The sequence below is a fragment of the Arachis ipaensis genome, chromosome B6, assembly GCF_059453495.1.
Source record: "Arachis ipaensis isolate K30076 ecotype BB chromosome B6, ASM5945349v1, whole genome shotgun sequence".
NCBI classification, from domain to species: Eukaryota; Viridiplantae; Streptophyta; class Magnoliopsida; order Fabales; family Fabaceae; genus Arachis; species Arachis ipaensis.
The window spans coordinates 149,013,987-149,036,506 of NC_142441.1; the positions used below are offsets into that span (position 1 = coordinate 149,013,987).

At 30.7% G+C, this 22,520-nt stretch overlaps 2 protein-coding genes across 2 annotated transcripts; both read left to right on the forward strand.

Moving 5' to 3' along the window:
• Positions 1-5,996: 5,996 nt before the first annotated feature.
• Positions 5,997-15,171, forward strand: LOC107605504 (Protein kinase superfamily protein). Its single transcript, XM_088489819.1, has 13 exons — positions 5,997-6,690; positions 7,457-7,897; positions 8,354-8,457; positions 9,063-10,093; positions 10,282-10,322; positions 11,126-11,194; positions 11,269-11,369; positions 11,631-11,709; positions 12,136-12,234; positions 13,078-13,146; positions 13,240-13,289; positions 13,366-13,542; positions 14,626-15,171. The coding sequence occupies exons 1-13, from the start codon at positions 6,268-6,270 to the stop codon at positions 14,717-14,719; spliced, it is 2,778 nt and encodes a 925-aa protein (XP_088345945.1). The 5' UTR covers positions 5,997-6,267; the 3' UTR covers positions 14,720-15,171.
• Positions 15,172-15,194: 23 nt separating this feature from the next.
• Positions 15,195-18,359, forward strand: LOC107605506 (YCF36, putative (DUF1230)). Its single transcript, XM_016307398.3, has 4 exons — positions 15,195-16,026; positions 17,287-17,315; positions 17,502-17,558; positions 17,929-18,359. Exons 1-4 carry the CDS (start codon positions 15,528-15,530, stop codon positions 18,142-18,144), a joined length of 801 nt encoding a protein of 266 aa, XP_016162884.1. The 5' UTR covers positions 15,195-15,527; the 3' UTR covers positions 18,145-18,359.
• Positions 18,360-22,520: the final 4,161 nt, after the last annotated feature.

Below are 22,520 nucleotides of genomic sequence, written 5' to 3' on the forward strand. Positions count from 1 at the left end.
ATGATTTTCTATATTTAAGTTCATTAGAAATCTTGAAACAAGACAGCTCACCAAAAGGATAGGTAATTAATAAATGCAACCTTTTGTAGCATTTTAGGGTTTTCATAGCACTTTATTGCAGTTTTCCTAACTGCTATACACTTCTTTTTTTTTTTTTAACTCTTCTCTTTAATTCTTTTAAATAGATATGGTACATTGCTGGACCTATATGGCATACTAGGCAAAATGGAAGGTTCCTTTCCAAAGTAAAAGCTACCAAACTATGCCAAATTAGCTGAGGCAAAATAAGTTCTTAAGCTATTTCTAAGAGCTGAAATGTCGAACTCTAGCCACTGAAAAATTATTAAGTGACACTGAATACTTGAACCATTTTGTGTGTACTTCCCACTATTAATTTTTAGATAAAAGATTGAAAATTAACTCCTTTTTTTCAGTTGATAATCAGGTAATATTTCTCTTTTTTTTTTTGGTCTTTTTTAAACCTCTATTCATTCATTACTTTGTTGACTAATTGTTAGTTAAAGAAAAATTATTTTTGTCAAAAGATTATATTTTTTATCAATAAAATCGTAAATTTTATCAAATATGTAAGTGTAGAAGTTTAATTCCAATTTATGTTATTCAATATAAAGGTTTCCATTTGTAATATCATCATTTAAATAGTGGTGGGAAGGAGGAGGGGTGTTTGGGTTATGAAAATATTAAAAAAATTTAAAATTATAAGGAAAAATTAAAATTAATATTTTTACATCATAAAGGCATATCTTTGATCATATATATATATATAACATAGAAAGTTGAATATTAACATTTTTGTTCATCCAAATCATGTGATACCGGAAAAGCATTTCTAGCAAAATTCATTCTTTGTTCTTTTAGGCTGCGTTTGTTTCTGAACAAGACAGAATAGGACAGGACAAGATACTGATAAACAGAAACATAAAATTTTGTGTTTTTATATTTTGTTTGGTAATAAATTAGAACAAATTATAAAAATCTAATTTATTATCATTTTTTTTCATTCAAAAAATTTGAGATGAAAAATATAATTATAAAAAATTAACAAGAATAATAAAAGAAAAACTGAAAAATAAGTTGTGTCCCTTGTTAGTGTCTCCGTGTCCTTTCTCTCAGGATAGACACAAAATACACTAATCCAGTGTCTGTGGACATATTGTCTCTGTTCATATCTCCTTTTTCAAACACAATTTTGTGTCTATGTGTCTCTCTGTCTCAATGTCCTGTCTCTGTAAACAAACGCAACCTTAGTAGAATAAATTCATTCTAATCAAATTGAAAAGCTTATGCCACTGATTCTCTCTAATCAAGTAACAAAATTAAGTAATTAACAAGTGAAGAGGTATTTACAGACCCAAAAATCTTGAGTCTATGTTTAGGAAGAGGAACAAAAAGCATCAGTAACACCTTTTTTGTTAATTGAAATATTCGTTGAACGTATAAGCTAAGAAAAAAGGGAAAATGCTTCCCTAAATAATTTTTTCTGGCCAATTTATTTTTGGAATTGTTAACGAAAATTATATACTTATATTTATGTTTGAAACAGTATTATAATAATGAAACATCTTTATTAAAAAATAATTACGAGATATATACTTTTATATTGAAGAGTAAATATTACTTCTCTACCTTAAAGGCAAAAGAATATTAAATATCGTTGACATTGAAGTTTTTTGCTTGATTCATGGATCCATCTTAGAATTTAGAAACAAGGTTGGATGAAATTTTAAAAGTAGCTAAATGAATAAGGGTTGATGATATTGGTAGGTCAATTATAATACGGGTATAAAAAAATTAGTTACTAATTAGTTATCTGTATATAAGATAATTAAAATAATATATATTAAAAATATGTAAAATAATACATATAATATATATAAATATATGATGATTGAACTTTTTATATGTACAAAACATTTTTGGAAAATCAATATCATTTGAGATTTGCTTATTAATTTAAATTTTTATGGTGAATAAAAAAAGGCGCTTTAAGTATTGTTTAATTTAATTCTATAAAATTCTTGTATGATTTATAAAATTAAATATTATAAAAGTAAAAATAGCTACTATATTTTTATAAAAATAGTAAAAGATCGAAAGAGGAATTTCAGGTTTAAACCTTCTTTCTTTACCTTTTGAAAACCAATTTAAACTCACACTTCAATAAACAATAATTTTTTATTAAAAAAATATTGATGGGCTAATTTTTTTTATATTGGATTGTTATTGATATTTTTTGTTAATATTATGATATTTTAGTATAATACAATGATATGAGATAAAAAAATTGTGAATAATAATTTTAAATAAGACAAAAATTAAAAAAATAAACAGAAATTATGAATCATGATTTCAGATACGACAAACAAATATAAAAAACTGTGAGTTACGATTTAATTTTTTTAATTTAAAAAAATTATGATTTATAAAATTAACAATTTTTTTCGTTATGCAAATCGTGAGTACTAATTTATGTTATACATCACACTTATAAAATACATCTATTTCAAATTTTCAACTCATATCAACGAATTACACAACTTTATCTATCATATAAAAAATAACTAGCAATAAATTTAAGTATAGTGCTTGGTGTATTGGTTTTTTTAAGAAAAATAGTATGTGCGAATTATTTATTTTAAGAATAGATTGAATTGAACCAATTACATTTTTTCTTTATATATATAAATAAAAAATATATAATCCTACGAATTACTTCTAAACAAAATTCTAATTTTAATAAATTAAAAAAACATTTAAGAACCATGACATTTCGTGATTCATTGTTAAATGGGATGGGGAACTAGAATCAATTTCTCAGTCTCTGTTAAATTAAAATTTGTGTTTGTGAACATTTCTCAAATCCAAATACTCATTTGTGGTTGTGGATTTTTTAGGGTGTAAGTGTGATATACAAGCTTTGACTTTGGCATCTCTAACAGCCATCAGATGAGAAAGCTGTTGGTCAATGAATCCAATGGCGAAGATTGAATCAGCCCCATTTATCTTTAACGCGTATTTGCTCATAAAATGCATTCAACAGGTACAGGCCTCAACTGTTCCTATTACTTCTTAGGAATTATTTTTAATATAAGGCATTGAAACATATTGTTTTAAATAATTGGATATTTATTATTTGTATCATTTTATTATTGTTTATTCACAATTTTTAATATTTTTATTGCTAAAATCTATTTAATTTAAAAATAACAGTAAAAAACCTGGCATATATACTTTAAAAATTGTAGAAATATTTTTATTGACACATGTTTCTTTTTTTTTTTTTTTCAGAATATTGTAACTTTTTAGTTGAACTAGAATAAACTAAACTACAATTATCCAATAATACTTGTGGTAACAAATAACTATTATTTTTTTTAAAATAGTATATCTTCAACCCATTGCATGCATATTCAATGTATTTAAATTAAACAATTTTGAGATATACCAATTTTATTAAATTTATATTATTTTAAGAAAGAGATAGTATAAGAACAAAGGCTAATTTTTTTTATATTGGAGGAGTGTGTGAGTTGTGTTTGGTTATGGTGTATACAGGTGTTAGACACAGGTGTGGGACAGGAAGAAATCGGATCATCCGAGTTCTTTGTTAAAAAATTCGTTGATCACAAATCGGACCGTTTGATTAGTTTTTTTTTATTTATTTAAAATGAAATCGGACTCTCCGTTTATACTTTTTGTTTTTTTTTTTGTTTTTTTTTTAAATTGAAAACGGACCCTCCCTTAACAATTTTTGTTTTTTTTTTTTATTTTTCCTTTAAAAGAAAATGGACCCTCCATTTTTAGTTTTTTCTTTTTTTTTTTTGTTCAAAAATCAAAACGGACCGTCCGAGTTTTATTAAAAAAATATTTTTTTGTAGATCTCCTCTAATCGGACCGTCCGAATTTCTTGCTCCAAATTCCTCGGTCCGATTTCAGCCTCCTGACACTACATGCAAAAAAAAGCACCCCTATTCTTCATAATGATGTTACACCCACACCTTTCTCCATATTAAAAATAAAAAGTGAAGAACAAAACTAACTCATTATCATTATTAATTTTTTTTTATAAGATTCAAATCTGAAAATTTATATTTACATTAGTACATTACTTAAACCAATTAAATATATTGTATACAGTCAGAACTATTTCTTTTGGACTAATCTTTTGTACAAATTAAGTTTTAAGAATAAACAATAGCAATTTAAACTTAAAATAATTAGATTTATAACAATTAAGCACACACTTTTAATGAAAATTAATTAGACACTTTTAAAGTAATATTTTTTTATTATTTAACAATATTTTTTATTTAAAAAAATAAAAAATATTATCAAAATATAAAAAGTATAATTTTAATTTTAACAAGATTTATATAACTATTATAGTCACTTTAACATAATCATACTAGAATATATATAATATGAAATAGAATTATATATAATTTAAAAAAAATATTTTTATTATATATAGTTTATAAAAAAATACTTATTAATTCAAAGACCTGAACTCATAATCTTTTAGTTTTAATATAAAATTAAAACAAATAGGAAAAAAAGTTATGAGTTTAATTTTGATGGACGTGATTAACATAAAAAGTAGTTATTTTTATTAATATAATGTTATTATATAATTGAATCCACATATAAAACTACTTTATATTAACAATGCATTAAAATTAAATTCTTAAATTATCCCAAATTAATAAATCAAAAGTACTAATTTCATAAAATATTTTATATTCATTATTTAATCATGTATAATTTTTCTAAGCATTAAGTACGATTGTAGTATCTAAGGTAGCGTTTGGTGGAGAGACAGAGACGGAAAGATTGAGACTGAGAGACAGAAATTGAAATAAATTTCAGTATTTTATTTGGTGCAAAATGGGAGATATAAATTGAAATTAGAATGAACTATAATTTAATTTGCACAAAGGGTAAAATTGAATTAATTAATTGAAATGAGGGTATTTTAGGTATAAAATGTTATTAAAGTTTCAGTCTCCATCTCTAAAAATTTTAGTCTCATGTGTCCCTACTTTTTGGAGGTACTGAAATACTGAAATTTTGGAGATAGAGACAGAAATTTTAGTATCAGTCTTTGAACAACAAACATGATACTGAGTCTCAGTCTCTCAATTTCTGTCTCAATACCTCAAAACAAACGTTACGTAAGATACAGGTAAAATTTTTTTTTTGTCTCTAACCTTTTTTTATATACAAAATCATCCTTAAAGTTTACAAGTTTTAAAATCGTAATGTTTATTTAAATATTAAAATTTTGAACCAAATTAACTATAACAAAAAAATTATAAAATAAAAAAATAAGAGAAAGAGAATGTTTTTGCTCTTTCAAAGGAGAGGGAAGAAGAAGAAGGGAGAAGGGAAGAAGAAGAAGCTGTCCATGATCCACCTCAATCTCTGCTTCCGCTGTCACTTCCGTATAATTTTGGTCTTTAAAGTAAGAAGGATTTTAAAATCAAGTTAAACCTTATAGACAATTTTATATAAAAAAAATTTTGGCCTATACTTTAGATATCAAAATCGTGCTTAACTCTTTTTCTGATGATTATTCAATATTCATACTTTAGTATACAAAGTAATTATTCTTCTTAATTCAATAATATATAAATAAATGTTTGTATAAAATTAAATTCAAATTGGTTTACACCGAAATAAAAAGGGGCTTAAATAAATTTTTAATTTATATAAAATATCTATATGTTTGGATTTCGTCCCTATAAATTTTGGTGAATTTTTTCTCTTAGTTTTAGTTTCAGCTTTTTGATGTTATTTTACTTCATTAAATATTAATGTGATGGTTTAAATGATGAGATAAGAAACTTAAATACGGATGTGAGAAGACGAGTCACATCTTATTTAATCTGTCACGTAAACACTTGACCGAATAAACTATTAAGAATTAAAACTAAAGATTATTGAATTTTATAATAAAAAATGATTTAAGTAAAAAAGAAAATAGAAATGGTTAGAAAGAAAGAAACTAGTACACGAGAAGAAGAGTAGGCATTGGAGGGAATGAATGAATGAATGAATAAATGGGGTTTGTGTGTGTGAGAGAGAAACTGTGAGCGGTTAATTTAAGTGGTGGTGATTTCTGTTCTTCTTCCTCAAACTTGAAAACTTGTACACAAACCCAAACCAACCAACCTAATTAAATTAATTGTGTACCGTACTCCGCACCTGCGTGGTTCATGATCCTCATCCTGATCCCGATCCACACCCATGCCCAAAATGAAGCACCTCCTTCGAAAGCTTCACATCGGTGGCGCCACCACCGCCACTCCCACCACCGCCATCCACCACGTGCCGCCGCCGCCGCCGATTATCGCTCCCTCTACTTCTTCCGCTTCCTCTTCCGCTCTCCCCTCTCCCACTCCAATCGTCGTGGATCCAATTCCAAACCCTAGCAGCACCACCACCACCAGCATCAGCAACAGCGAAAACGGCGTCGTTAGTGATTTCGGTTTGTTGGAGGAAGAGGAGTTTCAGATGCAATTGGCTCTCGCGATCAGCGCCTCCGATCCCGATGTCCATAAGGACCCTGAATCTGCGCAGATCGATGCCGCTAAACAGATCAGCCTCGGATATGAAGCTTCTCTTTCTGATACTCAAGGACTCGTTCAGTTTCAGTCCCTTCGTTACTGGGTACTCTCTCTCTCTCTCTCTCTCACACACACACACACACACACACACACACACACACACACACACACACACAGAGTAGCAGATACATTAGTAGTCCCTAATTACCGATACATCAATAGCTAGAAAGGATTAATATGACTATTGATTGTCTTGGTTAGGATTAATGTGGGTAAATGGTTCTCTTTTTTTCTTGGTTGATATGATTGTTATTCTTATAGTTACTATACTCAATCAATGAGGGATAATGTTATGGATTGTACTTATCTGTTGTTATATGGATGTTTCTTATTTGGAGTGAAGTTTATTGCCATTAGTGTTGGGCATTTCCATTCATGGTTTTATACTTTCGTGGTCGTTATGGGGAAATTTTTGGCTGCTGTGTCGGTGTAGTTGTGGTTCTGGAGTCTGCTGAAAATGCTAATTTGCTTTGCAGAACACAACTTAATATTAGAGTTAATGAATTCAACTTGGGTTGTATTTATGATGATGCAATTTAATTTAATGTTGGAATTAACAAATTATACTTAGGGATAACTGAATGTCAGGACAATTAGATGAAATAAGATGAATGTCCAAAACGAGCAAAGTGATATTTAAATATATATCTTTTAATTATTATCTATTTTCAATGTTCCATTAGCTTTGGCATCTTACTATTTGTGGAGATTTGTTGTTAATGACGATGATTTGTTTTAGGTGAAAGAAACTTTTCTCATAGTAAGGTTCATAAGCTGTAACCATGCTGTTTGTGTCTTATCTCTGGCAGAACTATAATATCATTGGTTATGAGGAGAAAGTGATGGATGGATTTTATGATGTTTATGGCATCACATCAAATTTGACTGAGCGGGGAAAGATGCCGTTGTTGGTGGATCTGCAAACTACACCAGTCTCAAGAAATATTGATTGTGAAGTGATTGTGGTGAATCGCACAGTTGATACTCAGCTGAAGCAGCTTGAAGAAAAAGCCTATGCTTTACTTAACGAGTGTGGTGTTTCTGAACTAGGACTAATCTTGAGCGGCTTACTTCAGAAACTTGCTGATATTGTTGTCAGTAAAATGGGTGGACCTGTTGGTAGTGCTGATAAAATCACAAAAAGCTGGGCTGTGAGGAGTCGTGAACTTCGAGATTCCTTAAGATCTATTGTTCTTCCCCTTGGCAGTCTTGATGTTGGACTTTCACGTCACCGAGCCCTACTTTTCAAGGTAAGATTCTCTCAATTTATTATGCAACGTGATTTGCATATAAAACTTGAAACACTTTAGACAACTTATTGCGGTCAATTTTTTTAATCATCTTCAAACTTATATGCGGAAAACAATTTTTTGATTGTGGAATTTTGTGGTCCCATTTTACCTGTGTCTATTTGACATATTGTCATTAAAATGGATCACACATATGTTTTGATTGTATCATTGCGATGACCTGATAACAAAGCATAAGGCCTCCAGGTGGGCAGAATTCTTACTTTTGAATCTTTATTAACCTGGCATATGTAGAACAATAAAATTGAACTTCCTTTGCCTCTCTTTAACCAAAAATACAAAAAAGAAAGAATCATTTTTAAGTAAATGTTATGTCACCATGACTTCAAAGTTGGTCACACTCATGCAAGGTCTTTGATTTCAGCTAATGCTATTCTTAATTATTCTGGTGCCTAGGTACTAGCTGATAGGATTAATATTCCCTGTATGCTTGTCAAAGGGAGCTATTACACAGGAACAGATGATGGAGCAGTGAATTTAATTAAAGCAGATGATGGAAGGTATTTATCTTAATATTGCTATTACCCAGATTAATGAGTTATTTTACATTTTTATTATTGCTTCTAAGAAAATTTAATTCCCTAAACATTTCAAATCAGCCTCTGATGTGTTTGGTTCCACATGGAATGTGTTCTATTGGGTTAGAAGCTTTATTAGATATTTCATTTTCATGTTCATCCAGAGGCAGAGCACACCCAAGAGCAATTTTATTTCACATTTTTCCATTTTGTATTCCCGATGCTTTGCAAAACTCTGCCTCACCTTTGAGATGGAGAAACTAGTCCACCTGTATGAGTTAGTTGAGCATATTGCATCTTCTGGTGTAGGTAATTTAGTTTCACAGGGAAAAACTGTTCAATTTATTGCACTGGTGGATAGATTATTGGATTACATCGAGTCATTGATTGCAATTTATGCTTATTTGGATTCTCAAATAATTTCATGTTGCTCAATTTGAACTTATTTGGAAGATATTAGACCACAAACAGTTTACCTTAATGACCTAGCATTTGGCCCATGGCCTTTAAATAAAATTAATAGTGCTGGTCTTGCATAATGTTGGAACAATTTCAATTGCTGTTACTGATTTGTTCAACTGATGCAGTGAATACATTATTGATATGATGGGTGCTCCTGGGGCTCTTATTCCAGCTGAGGTACCTAGTAATCAGCTCCAAAACTACAGCTTTGCTGTCAGGGGTTGTGCAGAAATTGTAGGGTTACCTAACACAACACATCCGCTGCTTGCTGATGAAACTGGAGTGCTGGGAACCCCATCTGATCTTGGCAAAATCTCAACCCTGAGGGTCCAGCCAGAAGAACTACTATTAAATATGGGCAGTCAAACAAAACCAGATAAAATACATCATGTTGAAGAAAATGACACAGAAGCATACAAATGCTCTTCACCTACAGAACCATCACCTGCAGAAAAGATCCGTGTAAATAATGTCTCCAAGTATGTCCTCAGTGCAGCAAAGAACCCGGAATTTGCTCAAAAGCTGCACACTGTTCTATTAGAGAGTGGTGCATTACCCCCTTCTGATCTTTTTTCTGATATGAATCTTCAGGATATGGGTGAGCATAAAGTAAATGTAAAAAATGCTGATGCTGTTCAAGCAGACCCAAATGGGTTGTTATTAAGCCATGAGAATTGTCTCATACCCTCTCAAGGGCTAGGCTGTGCCAATAATACTAGGTTATGTAAATCAGCTGACTGGTTAGCTGGACAGAAAAAAGAATTGCATATAGATGCCATTAGATTTTGTAACTCTTTACAGGGTGATAATACAAGGAAGGGGCTTGTAGCTGCTTCTGACAGGATTAATGGTTTAGAGCTATCTAATTCATTAATTGATTCACTTGCTGTCATCGAATCTTCTGAGCCCAAAGCAGCTGTTAATGGGTTTGACTTCTTTGGTGACGATGAAGAAAATAGTTTTCCAAATAAGGTTGAAGCAACTTGTAGCAACACTGGAAGGGGGACAGATTCATCCACTCAAATAAATGAGATGGTCAATGGAGGTGGTATACGACATGATGGTAAAAGCAAGGAAGTTAATCCAGTACTTGGTGAAGGAACAGAATGGGAAATTCAATGGGAAGATCTCTCTGTTGGTGAGCGCATTGGTATTGGTAAGTGAATTCCCCTGCTTAAATGTGAGGGTTTACTTGTATATTTTGTTAAATAGAATTCAAAATTGTACATTGCTATTTGAATGAATGGATTTCACTAAAGGAGATCTGGTATAAAAAGGTTGAAAATATTCTCCCTGTGCTTATGATGCTATCTTGCTAATCTATCTCATACAAACTTCTTGCAGGTTCTTATGGTGAAGTTTACCGTGCCGATTGTAATGGAACTGTAAGTGCTCTTATACTTGCTTGAAGTTTTGTCTTAAGTTACGTCAAGGATTTCTTATGTTTTGCTTTTACACTCTTAAAGAAAATTATTGGAATTATACATGTCAAGGTTTTTCAGATAACTACTAGGTGGATATATTTTTGTAAGATTTTTTTTAAGCTTTGATAGTATTTGTAGATAAAATATTAGTCATTTTCCGGAGTACTTTATTAATGTCATATATATGCTTTCATTGTCATATAATATTATTAGTCACTATTTTAATTAGCATTGTTTCTGGTTACTCATAGAATGGGAGCCTTGGAACAACGGTTGAGTTGTCTCCGTGTGACCTCAAGGTCACGGGTTCAAGCTGTGGAAATAGTCACTGATGTAATTATTAGGTTAGACTGTATACATTACATCCTTTAGGTGCGGCCCTTCCCCGGACCCTGCGTTAATTCGGGGAGGCTTGTGCACCGGGCTGCCCTTTTTGTTTTTGGTCACTCATAGTTGGTCTTTTGGCGGAGTATCTTTTGAGAAACAAATCCAGAACATAACTGAAGTACACATTCTGTGGAAAATAAGAGCATAAAAAGTTGTAAAGAAAATACAACAGTACTATATAAAGTTGAATGAACTCTTCTGTTATTGATCTATATTCTGATCCCCCCCCCAAAAAAAAAATGATCTTACAATTTTTTTTTTGTCTGAACTAAATTTGCTTCCATGTGAAGATCAATACCTGCTTTACCTATGGAAATACTTGGTCATATTTTTTGGTCTGATTTTCGTAATTTTGTATGAATGTGTTTGCCTGACAGGAAGTTGCAGTGAAAAAGTTTCTCGACCAAGATTTCTCTGGTGATGCGCTAGCTCAGTTCAAATCTGAAGTAAGCAACTGTCTTTACATGCTTATCTGTAATGCATTAATATGCCCACCCCACATAACTTTTCTTTTCTGCAGGTTGAGATCATGTTAAGGCTGCGGCATCCTAATGTCGTGCTTTTCATGGGAGCAATTACTCGCTCTCCACATTTCTCAATCTTAACAGAGTTTCTTCCTAGGTCAGTTTACTTTTAGTTAGATGTTTTAAGTTATACATATGATTGAGAGACTGCATGAAGGATGATAACAATACAGAGTTTTATTTTCCTGGTTTCTTGGACAGACTCGTTGTTGGTTTTTATTTGAAGTGTTTTATTGATTCTGTACCCCATTTTGTTCATTGATGTCATTATCCAACCAACATATAACTCAATCAGTTGTTTAATTAATTTTGCCATGTTATTGTTTTGCTCATTTTAGAATTATTGGTTTACATACAGAGGCAGCTTATACAGGCTATTACATCGGCCCAATGTTCGAATTGATGAGAAGCGGCGGTTGCGTATGGCTCTTGATGTGGTATGAGTTGAAAATGGTTTTTTTCCTACTTTTTTTCTTAAGATGTGGCAGAGAAGGGAATTAATCATAAAGAAGAGGCTAAAAACAGATTTCATAAAAATACGAGGTTGTCCAATACCTGTATGCCAATGTGAGCATCTCCCTCAAAATAGTCATTAGCTGAAAACACCAAAAGAAGTTCATAAGTATAATCCTACCCTGAAGTATGTTCAGGGACATAGAAACTTTTAATTTGAGCATTCTTACTCCGACCAATAAAAGTAGCACATTGCCAAAACATATTAGCCTTTTTATTATTGTAAACCCCTTTATAATGAACCATCAAAAAGTGCTGTAAGGTTAAGAGGTCAATCGATTCTTCACCAAACATCCAAAATTTATTTGCAGTTTTAATTCTCTCACGTGAATTTACGTTGCACTTTTCAGGCTAAAGGAATGAATTACTTGCATACAAGCAATCCTCCCATTGTCCATCGAGATTTGAAGTCTCCAAATCTTCTTGTTGACAAGCATTGGGTTGTTAAGGTATTCATAGTTTCATACTTGATTCCTTATTTTGAGTTTGTTTGACAGCTTAAACTATAGGAGAGGCAAAGAGAGAAATAAAATTAGAAGAGTGAAATTGTGCAACTAGGCTTGATTGTTAGAACTTAGAAGTTGGTCATTCTGTAATTAGGCTCAACTGTAGGATTTTTAACTACCACCGTAGTTACTTGAAATCATTCAAAAAGTAACATATGATTGGATGAAAGGGTAAAATTCTTTATATTTACATTGTATGACAACTTATATATATAATGTAGTATAAATAACGGTAGCAGGAAAAGTCAGATAACTTATGAATAAAAGTTGTTTCTTAAAGAAATATTAATAATTATATTATTTGTTAAATCATTTCCACATGTAATGAAGTATTCCCAGGACAGTTGCCTAGAAGATAAGCTTGACAGGTGTCTAAACAATTTCAAATGAGTGCCATTGGATTCGTTGGTGTTCCACATTAAATAAAGTTCGCCATTTTGATATTGATACCTGAAATTTGACTTGATACCATTAGCATGTTTCAAGGCCCTCATATTTCTCTACATTGCAACAAAACGAATTTCAAGTTGTGTGTGGGATTCTAGGTGGAATTATTAATAAATAAAACACATGCAAGTGATGAAAAATTGTTGTACACTGATTATTTTTAGCTTTCTTCCCTATTAAGAGTTGATGGAAAATTAATGCTTATCTCTTTGCATCTTCACGCATTTTAGTATTGAGTATTTTAGAAGTTCTTAAAATGCCTCTGCTCTCTTTGCATAATATTAAGATTAAGATAGTTATTATTTTTTGCCTTTCGTTCGTGTTTTTTTCTCTTTACAGGTTTGTGATTTTGGTCTGTCACGGATGAAGCACCATACCTTTTTGTCATCAAAGTCTTGTGCAGGAACGGTAATGCTTCACAGATACAGGATCTTATACTGCTGTTGTTAAACCTTAACAAAAATAATGATTGAATATTCTAATGTATCTTTTTGCTTACAGCCTGAGTGGATGGCGCCAGAAGTCTTGAGAAATGAACCAGCCAATGAGAAGTAAGTTAAGTCAGCTTCATTAGAGAAGGGGCATAAAATGAAAATCAATAATGTAATGGTTGAATTTTGTTTACAGGTGCGATGTGTATAGTTTTGGCGTAATCTTGTGGGAGTTGGCTACCATGATGATTCCGTGGAAAGGTTTGAACCCAATGCAGGTTGTTGGAGCTGTTGGGTTTCAAAATAAACGGCTTGAAATTCCAGACAATGTGAATCCTGCAGTTGCACAAATAATACGTGATTGCTGGCAAATGTAAGTCCTATTCTTCAATTATGCTTTCTGAATGCTACTTTAGCATCTATTCTTGTAGGAATTTTTGAAATACACATCGTATCCATCTTCACTGTTAATTTCATGACAGTATAATGTATCCCAGGTGATTCATGATAATTAGAAATTGATGTTCTAAAATTTGAGGGATGATTTCCTCTAGTGTAAGTGCTAGTTTGGATTGGCTTTTTTAGTGAAAAAAAGTACCTTTTTTTAAAAAATAAAGTATTTTTATTTAATTTAAAACCTATTTGGATACATCTTTTAAAAAAAGTACTTTTATTAAAAAAAGCAAAAGCAAAAGACGTTTTTAATACTTAAAAACTCTTTAAAAATCCTATCCAAATGTGAAATAATTTTTGTTTGTTAAAAAAAGATCTTTTTTAAAAAGATGTAAAAAATAAGTACTTTTTTCAAAAGCCAATCCAAACTGACAATTATCAAAGTTTTGTTATGTTCTTGTTCTTTAAATTTATTTATTTATTTTCTAAATTTAATGGTATGTTAGTGTGTTTCTCAATAGACCATAGATTTCCAATTACAGGTTAAATCACTGCAGGGCTCCATCTAGTTTCTCTCAATTTTCAATTAGGTTATTCTGGTTTAAAAATTAATAATGGAGTCTTTACACTATATAAAAATTTTCTGTTAGGTCTTTATAGTTTAAATACTTCAAAAAAGGTACCTATAATCTACAACCTTTTTCAATTAGGTTTCACTAGTTTGAAAATTTAATGATCAATTCAAGCCCCTTATATTGGGTGATAAGTTGCTGATTTTCTTTTGAATTTTTTTATAATGTAAGGAATTGAATACATAATTAAATTAAGACCTAGTTGAAATACAAGACTTTCTTAGACCCGTTTGAAAGTTTAAATTATAAGGACCTGATTGAATAAATTTTTGTACAATATAGAGACTTGATGACAAACTTTAGACTATAAGAACTTAATTGAAAGTTTAGTAGAACATAGTATATAGAGTGATTAAACCTTACTTATGTATCTGCTATACTGGTGTTTGCTCTATCCCTTTGGTTATTAATTTGGGTTGAATTTGATTCAGGGAGCCACATTTGCGGCCATCATTTGCCCAGCTGATGTCTCGTCTCTCCCGTCTTCAACATCTGGTTGCCGGAATAGCAAGCTCCCCACAGTAAATGAAGTTGTCCATAACATAGCACCTTTTGTAATAATACTCGAAGTTGTTCCTCGGTTCGAAGAGCTGGGGAGCAGCCGTTTTTTTTTTTTTGGCCCTTGTTGGCATATTAAGTGATTGCTGAACAGTGGAAAGTGCCAGTTCATTCAAAAGTGGGAACTGGGCACAACCCCTTCAGAAAAAAAGAGCAGAGACCCTCCTAAGTGAAACTGCATAAGTGCAGTGGAGGTTTAGTTGCAGTAGTTACATTTGAAGAAATCCCCAATGGGAAGTAAAGAAGTAAACAAAAGAGAAAGAAAAGAGTACAAAATTATTCTTTGTCCGTAGAGGTCGTAAATTTGAAATTGTAAACATTTGATCTCTTCAGGTTATTGTGGAAAATGTATAAAAAAAAAAAAAGAAAAGAAGAAAAAAGAAACAACAGGAAAATGACGAGGGAAAAAGCATTTAGTTACTTTCTATCTTAACTCAGCTTTAGATTTTCTTGGCTGGGCAAGTGTATACATGTTGCTCTAATTTAATGGTTATCAGGAGTGGCAATTCCCAAATTCTCATCTCTCTCATGAGAAGACATATTAGTGTGGTTTCATGTTTTATTTCGAAATAGTCATGATATGTTTTTTATCACCAAAGAATGTAAAATTAAGCGATCATATTTTGAGGTATACCAGTGGGTGGAGTGGAAGTTTAGGATTTATCCCATCTTTTATTGGATATAAACCTAAAATTATTAATATCTATTAATTGCATATAACTAAACTACGAACACCGGAAAAGGCATACTGTTGGTGTTGGTTGCTCCAACAAGAATGTCCACCACACCACTCCTCAGCACCATCACCATCACAATAGCAGCACCTCAACAAACAAAATCGATTCCCTTCGCCACCACACCACGGTTCCTCTCACCATTCTCCGGCCACCACCAATTGCCTGTCTCCTCCTTCTTCAGAAGAAGCAGCAGCAGCAACAACCCGCCAGCGCCCGCTCCCGAAACACAGTGCCCCGTCCCTCGTGGCCAGCAGCCAATCAACGAGTACAACTCTCTCTCCACCTCCTTCCCCTTCTCCTGGGCCGCCGGCGACCCCGTCGAGTACGCGTCCCGCCTCTTCGCTCTCGGTGCGTCGTTTACGGTGCTTGTGGGCCTCCCTGTGGCGTGGTTCGGCACGGTGGGAGCGGAATCGGAGCCGCTGGAGAGGGTGCTGTGCGGCGCCTCCAGCGGTATCTTGGTTGTGACGCTTGCCGTCATGAGGATGTATCTCGGTTGGGCTTATGTTGGCAACCGACTGCTCAGTGCCACTGTTGAATGTAATTACTCACTACTCTTTTCTTCTCTTCTCTTAGTTTCAAATATGCAACTTGCTTCTTGCTTGGTGTAATTCTCAATTTGCCACTCCTTTTCTATCTCTAATCATTTTCACTGCTTTCCCATTTTGTTAATTTGTTTGTTTATTGCTTAACTAAGGCATTATGAGAAATTTAGTAAAAAAATAACTTCTTGCAAAAGTCTTGAATGAAAAGTAACTTAAGATGGTCTTGGAATCTAGAATATATTGGGAATAAAGGCAGTTCGGTGCACAAGCATCTCTTGTTAACGCAGGGTCTGGGAGAGGGACGCACCCAAAGAATGTAATGTGGGATTATTTTGCGTGTAATTTAGACAGCCTAATATGATAATTACGTAAGTGGCAGATTCTATGACTTGCATTTATGACCTTCATGTCAAACAACTCAACCTTAACTTCAAGCTCCCCTTCAAAATATGTTTGGGAATAAATTAGTGATTTAGTTCCCTAAAGATGTATGTAATATCAGTTTGTTTTGTGGAAATTTTTTTACACTAGTTTAGTCTCCGAAAGATATATATCATTGTGACCATCATTTTTCCGTCCTAATAGAGTATATTTTTTCATATATTTGTCAAAAGTTATTTACCAGAATGGAAAGTTTTGACTTATATTGGTACACCGGTATTTCAGTGAATTTTAACCACTGATCTTAATTATATATATTATATATATTTTTTATAATTAAGATAACGGTTAAAAATTACTGAAACACTAGTATACTGGTACACTTGAAAGTTTTTCTATCAGAATTATTAACCACTCATAAGCTGGGATGTGTAGAGCACCTTTTTGTCTACTTAGAGAACTTTTCTTTGTTTCTATGCACAAATTGTTTATTTTTTTTATCTTGCAAATGTTGGACTAAGGTAATAAGCAATCTTGGTTTAGTAGGACGAGGATGCTGCTTAAAATTACTAAGTCATCCTTATGGGAAGAACATATAATTTCTTTATTTTCTATGTAGAGTATAATAGTAATACTTTGCTAAGTGGTTCAATTGAGTTAGCATGAACAAAAAACCTTGTGATTTCTTCAAAACTACCAATATTTTGTTCTCAAATAAATTCAAGAGACATGACCAATGTGAGTAGGACAAAATTTCTAGGTTGTCTTCCTAGTTGATAATTGTTTGTTTTCTGATAATTACCGTGAAGATTATTCAATCTTGTGAAGAAATTTGGGAATATACTTTCTGATAATCAACCTCTTGATATTTCAGATGAGGAGACAGGGTGGTATGATGGCCAGGTATGTTCTCTTCTCTTCTCTTCTCTCTCTCTCCCTTTATTTTCTCTCTTCTATATGTGGGTTAGGTTCTAATGCCTCTTTGTTTAACTTTGAGTGGCATCTACAAAACAAATTTACATTACTATTGGAATGTTTGAGGCATTTTGAAGAAGTCATTTATCCGAATTGATTGTTGTTTCTGAACAGATATGGGTGAAAACTGCTGAAATTTTGGCTCGGGACAGACTCTTAGGATCATTTTCTGTAAGCATTCTATTAAACTATTGCTACTTCTATACACCAATTCGTTACTTTTATATATTCTTGCTTTCTTTGGGAACAGATAATTCTTGAGATTATGTTTGTAGAGCAGCTAGAATCATTATTGTGAGTTGTGACTGAAAAAGACATGTCACATGGCAATTGCCTTATCAAGTTGAAACTTCAGTTATGCTAGTCATCTTCTACTTGTGTATGTGGAAATTGTTATTTGCTTTGCATATATGGTTCTATTTCACAAGCAATGGTTTCCATTTATCTCATCAACAGTTCATAATGAGTTCCAAAAACAAGAAGTGGATAATGTTTTGTTGAATAACAATTAACTCACTAAGAATCTTTTGTTATGTTTAAGGTCAAGCCTGTCCTCAACAGATTGAAAATCACTCTAGTCAGTTTGGGAACATCATTACTTGTATTTGCTCTTATTCTCTTCAACATCAATGGGGACCAAAGTTATCAATCATCAAAAGAAATCAGAGATCGGGTCATACCTGGAGTTTACAGTGATGAATCTGCAAAATCATTTGAACCGGACGCCTTTTGCGGCGAACCTGATCTTCAACAATAATACATGAGAGCTTATTAATGAAGATTGAAGAATTATGAATCATGGACCTTCCTTGCATTCATTTGGAGGGAAGGAGTGAACAATATACTCAATAGTAAGTTCTATAATTCTGTACATAACTTTTATTCTCATGTAGAAACAGTATATGTAGTAGCATTGAAATCACTGTAAAGTTGAAAATAATATGAATGGTAATGATATTTTTAATCATGCAAGTAGTAATAGTTTGTAACTTGTTACAAGGATTTGTAACCTTTTTTACAGAAGGCGTCAGACTTAATTGTTTAACAACAAAGAGAACACGGCCATAAAATGAATATATTTTCGTTATGGGCGAAAAATCTTTTGTATTTGGATATTGGGACTACTTGAATCTAATAGAAGATTAAATAATAATAATGATGATGTTGATGATGAAATGATACAAGGATACATTACATAACATCTGCTTTGTCCATATATTTGTTAACTTGTTTGATATTTTAAAAGATTGAGAATTAATTTAACAGGTATGCTACACATACAAGTTTTTTTTGCTTACAAGTCTTACAAGTTGGCACAAGCCCAACAAAACACACGTGCATTACACTCCCACATTCAAGAGTAAATACACGCACGTTACTCAACCACTTCCTGTTTTCAAAGCGTGCTACTCACCATTATGAATGACTCTTCTTCTTCTTCCTCGATGAAAATCACAATTGTCATTTTTTTTCGCGTTTCTCCTCATTCTCCTCTTCTTCCTTCTTCTTCTCCTTCTTTGTGTTTCTCTTCTTTTTTCTTCGCGTGTTTCATCTTCATCGTCGTGTTTCTCCTCCTTCTTCTTTTGATTTTGCAATATTATATATTTTTTTCTTCTTTGTTTGATTTTTTCCTCCCAAAAAGAATTATGAGAATATGAAATAAGAAGATGAAGAAGAAGAGGCAGCAGAAGATGAGGAGGAGGAAGATGAAGAGTTCTGAATTATGCAGAACTCATCAGAATAAAAAATACATTTAAGTATCTTCGTTTTACACCCAAATATCTTCATATTACATCCAAATATCTTCACTTTTACACCCAAATTTGCTGCAGATACATAAATGAGTTATGTTACGTGTATACTAAAATCAGTCACCAAAGTCAGCAAGGACTGCAAAATACACCCAAAATACACCATATTAAAACAAGCATAAACTATAAAATGCAAATAATTTTTGCCCCCCAAAAAGAATTATGAGAATATAAAATAAGAAGATGAAGAAGAAGAAGCAGCAGAAGATGAGGAGGAAGAGGAAGAGTTCTGAATTATACAGAACTCATCAGAATAAAAAATACACCCAAGTATCTTCGTTTTTACACCCAAATTTGTTGCAGATACAGAAATGATACGTGTATCCACCAAAGTCAGCAAGGGCGGCAAAATACACCTAAAATACACCATATTAAAACAAGCATAAACTATAGAATGCAAATACAACTATAAAACCATCATAAAAAATAATAAAAACCAGATTCATGAATCATAACTAAACAGAAACTAAAACAATTCAACTAAAAGAATAAGATAATTCACCCTCCGTCAGATAAAAAGTCATAAACTGTAAATACACCTAAACTTTTATAAAAATATACCCAAATATTCCTGATCTATACCCGAATGTCTGATATAAAATGGACAAGATTATATTAATTCTAAACAGAACTAGTACATTAGATTCAATTCAAACAATGAAGAATTAACAGTAAATTTCACAGGCAAGGTTCACGCACTAGTTCATCTGATAATCTAAAGTTGAATTATCCATTATTTTCAAAAACGATTTCAAAGCGTGATGTCAAAAAACAATGGAAATCAAGAATAACGAAGAAAGAGAACAAAGAGAGAAAAGCACGTAAATGAAGAAGGAGAAAGAGAAGGCAAAAAATTCAAAAAAAAAGAAACGGAATCCTTTCAAAAATTAAAAATCTGTTAGAGGCGCGTGAAACATATGTGCATAACAAGTGCGTTTAAACATAATATCAATTAGAGAATTTGTAAGACTTGTATAGCAAAATCACTTGTATGTAAAGATTAATCCTTAATTTAATAATTTTTTTAGTCAAAGACTAGTTTGTTTCAATAAAAAAAAAAGTATTATAGAAATTTTTACACATGATCTTAAAATGATTAATCACATAAAAATATTTTATTTAATATAATAATTAAAATTTTAACATATATTTAGTCAAATATATTATATTATTTAATATTTTTCAATTTTTTTATATATAAATACATATTTTGACGTGAATGATTCTAAGTCCGACTAGTCAAGGACTAATTTGTTTTTGCCTAGTTTGTTATGAATCTGAATTCTATTTAAGAATTTGTCGCAAACCAATAAGTTGCTGCATACACAAAAGTAAAATTTGAATAATCGACACTTAATTAAACAAAATAGTATAATAATTACTAAACTAACCTAACTTGATTAATACAAAATATATATATATATATATATATATATATATATATAAATAAGTTAAATAATATAATATTTATATAAAAATAAATAATAATTTATTTTTAATAATTAATTTTGATATACACTTGATATATTTTTTATGTGATAATAGGTAGTTGGACTTTGAGAACTTGGGGTGGGATGCATGGCGGCAACAGACGTATGGCAAAGAGATGGGCAAACGTGAGCATTGTGAAAGCTGTCATGCTCTCGACACAACAACATAAATTATGTTATTATGTTTGCCCAAAAGCCGAATCCACAAAACTAAAATAGAATTTACATCCTCTAACTTTTAAATTTTTATTTTAGAGAATAAAGTAAAAATTTTTTTTTTGAATATTTTTTTTATGTATTTTTTTAGTCTTATCTATAAAAAAAATAATAATAGATCATTTTTTATTCTCTAAAGTTAAATTTTTACTAAGAATTTAAATTTTTTAAAGTTTAAATTTTACTTTAGAGAATAAAGTGTGATCTCTCACCATTTATTTTATAGGTGAGACCAAAAATAAATATAAAAGAGAAATCATTCAAAAGTAGAAGATTACATTTTACCCTTTAAAATACAAATTTAAAATTTAAAAGATTCAAATTCCTTTTAACGAGTTTATCACCGCTCATTATTTTATTTGCATTTTTGCATCTTGCTTATGTCTTATGAGTTAATAAACAAAAGGTAGAAGGGAGAGGAAAAAGAGATTTAAAATGTTAATATTAATGTAACTTTGAAATCTTTCACCCTATTTTAGTGTATATATTAACTGTATAATTAGCAGATATGAATATAAATAAACTAACATAAAATATTTTTAAATAAATCAAACTACTTATAGTATTGCACAAGATTTTGAATAAAAATAGTAACTTATAGATAAAAAGATAATAAAAAGTAGTGTTATTTGTTTATTCAAAATTAAAACAGTCATAAATATCTTAATATAATAATAAAAAATATAATAGTTAAATTACTTCAAAATATAACCATCTCAAGAACCAAAAGCTATAAAATAAGTGTCTACAAATAGTATCAGAAAACAATTATGAATTTACAAAAATCCTATATACATAAAATCAAATTAAATTATCTATTAGATATTTATATATATTATCTTATATATTTTTAATGTGACATATAACTCATTTTTGGATAAAGTATCAAAATAATATATAATTTTAAATTTCTAACAAAAAAAATATCACTTTTAAAAATGATAAAATATTTTTAAAATATTATAAAATATGACAAAAATATTTAATATTAAATTATATTTTAAAAAATATTTCAGAAATTAGATTTTGATACAATTCTTTTTAAGTATGATTATAAAAATGAAATAATTTTATACTAAAAAATTGGTAATTTTATGCTAAAAAATTGGTAATTTTATGCCTAATAATTTTTTTGTGATTCTTTTATTAATGACCAAAAATACTTTTAAAAAATAAAAAATTATAAAAATCGAATCTTTGCCTAGTTTTTTATATGTACCTTTTTAATAATTATCTAAATATTCTTACAAAATTTTGGATAAAAAACATAAACGGTTTGCTAAACATAAAATTCACTTGTTACTTATAAAAAAATATATCTTTTATTATTTTGGCAAGTGTTTTATAATATTTTGAATACATTTTTAGTATTATTAAAAGTGAGGGTTATTTTTATCAGAGTCAAAATATTAGATATAATTTTGATATTTTACCCCTAATTTTTAATATACATATAACATATTGAATTGGATAAACTATTAAAATTGTTCTTAATTTTATAACACACGGGCAAAAATATTTTTATTTTTATTAATGACAAAAATATTATTAAAATATTTTAAAATACGATAAAATACTAATATTGGATATATATTTTTTAAAAATATTTTAAAAAA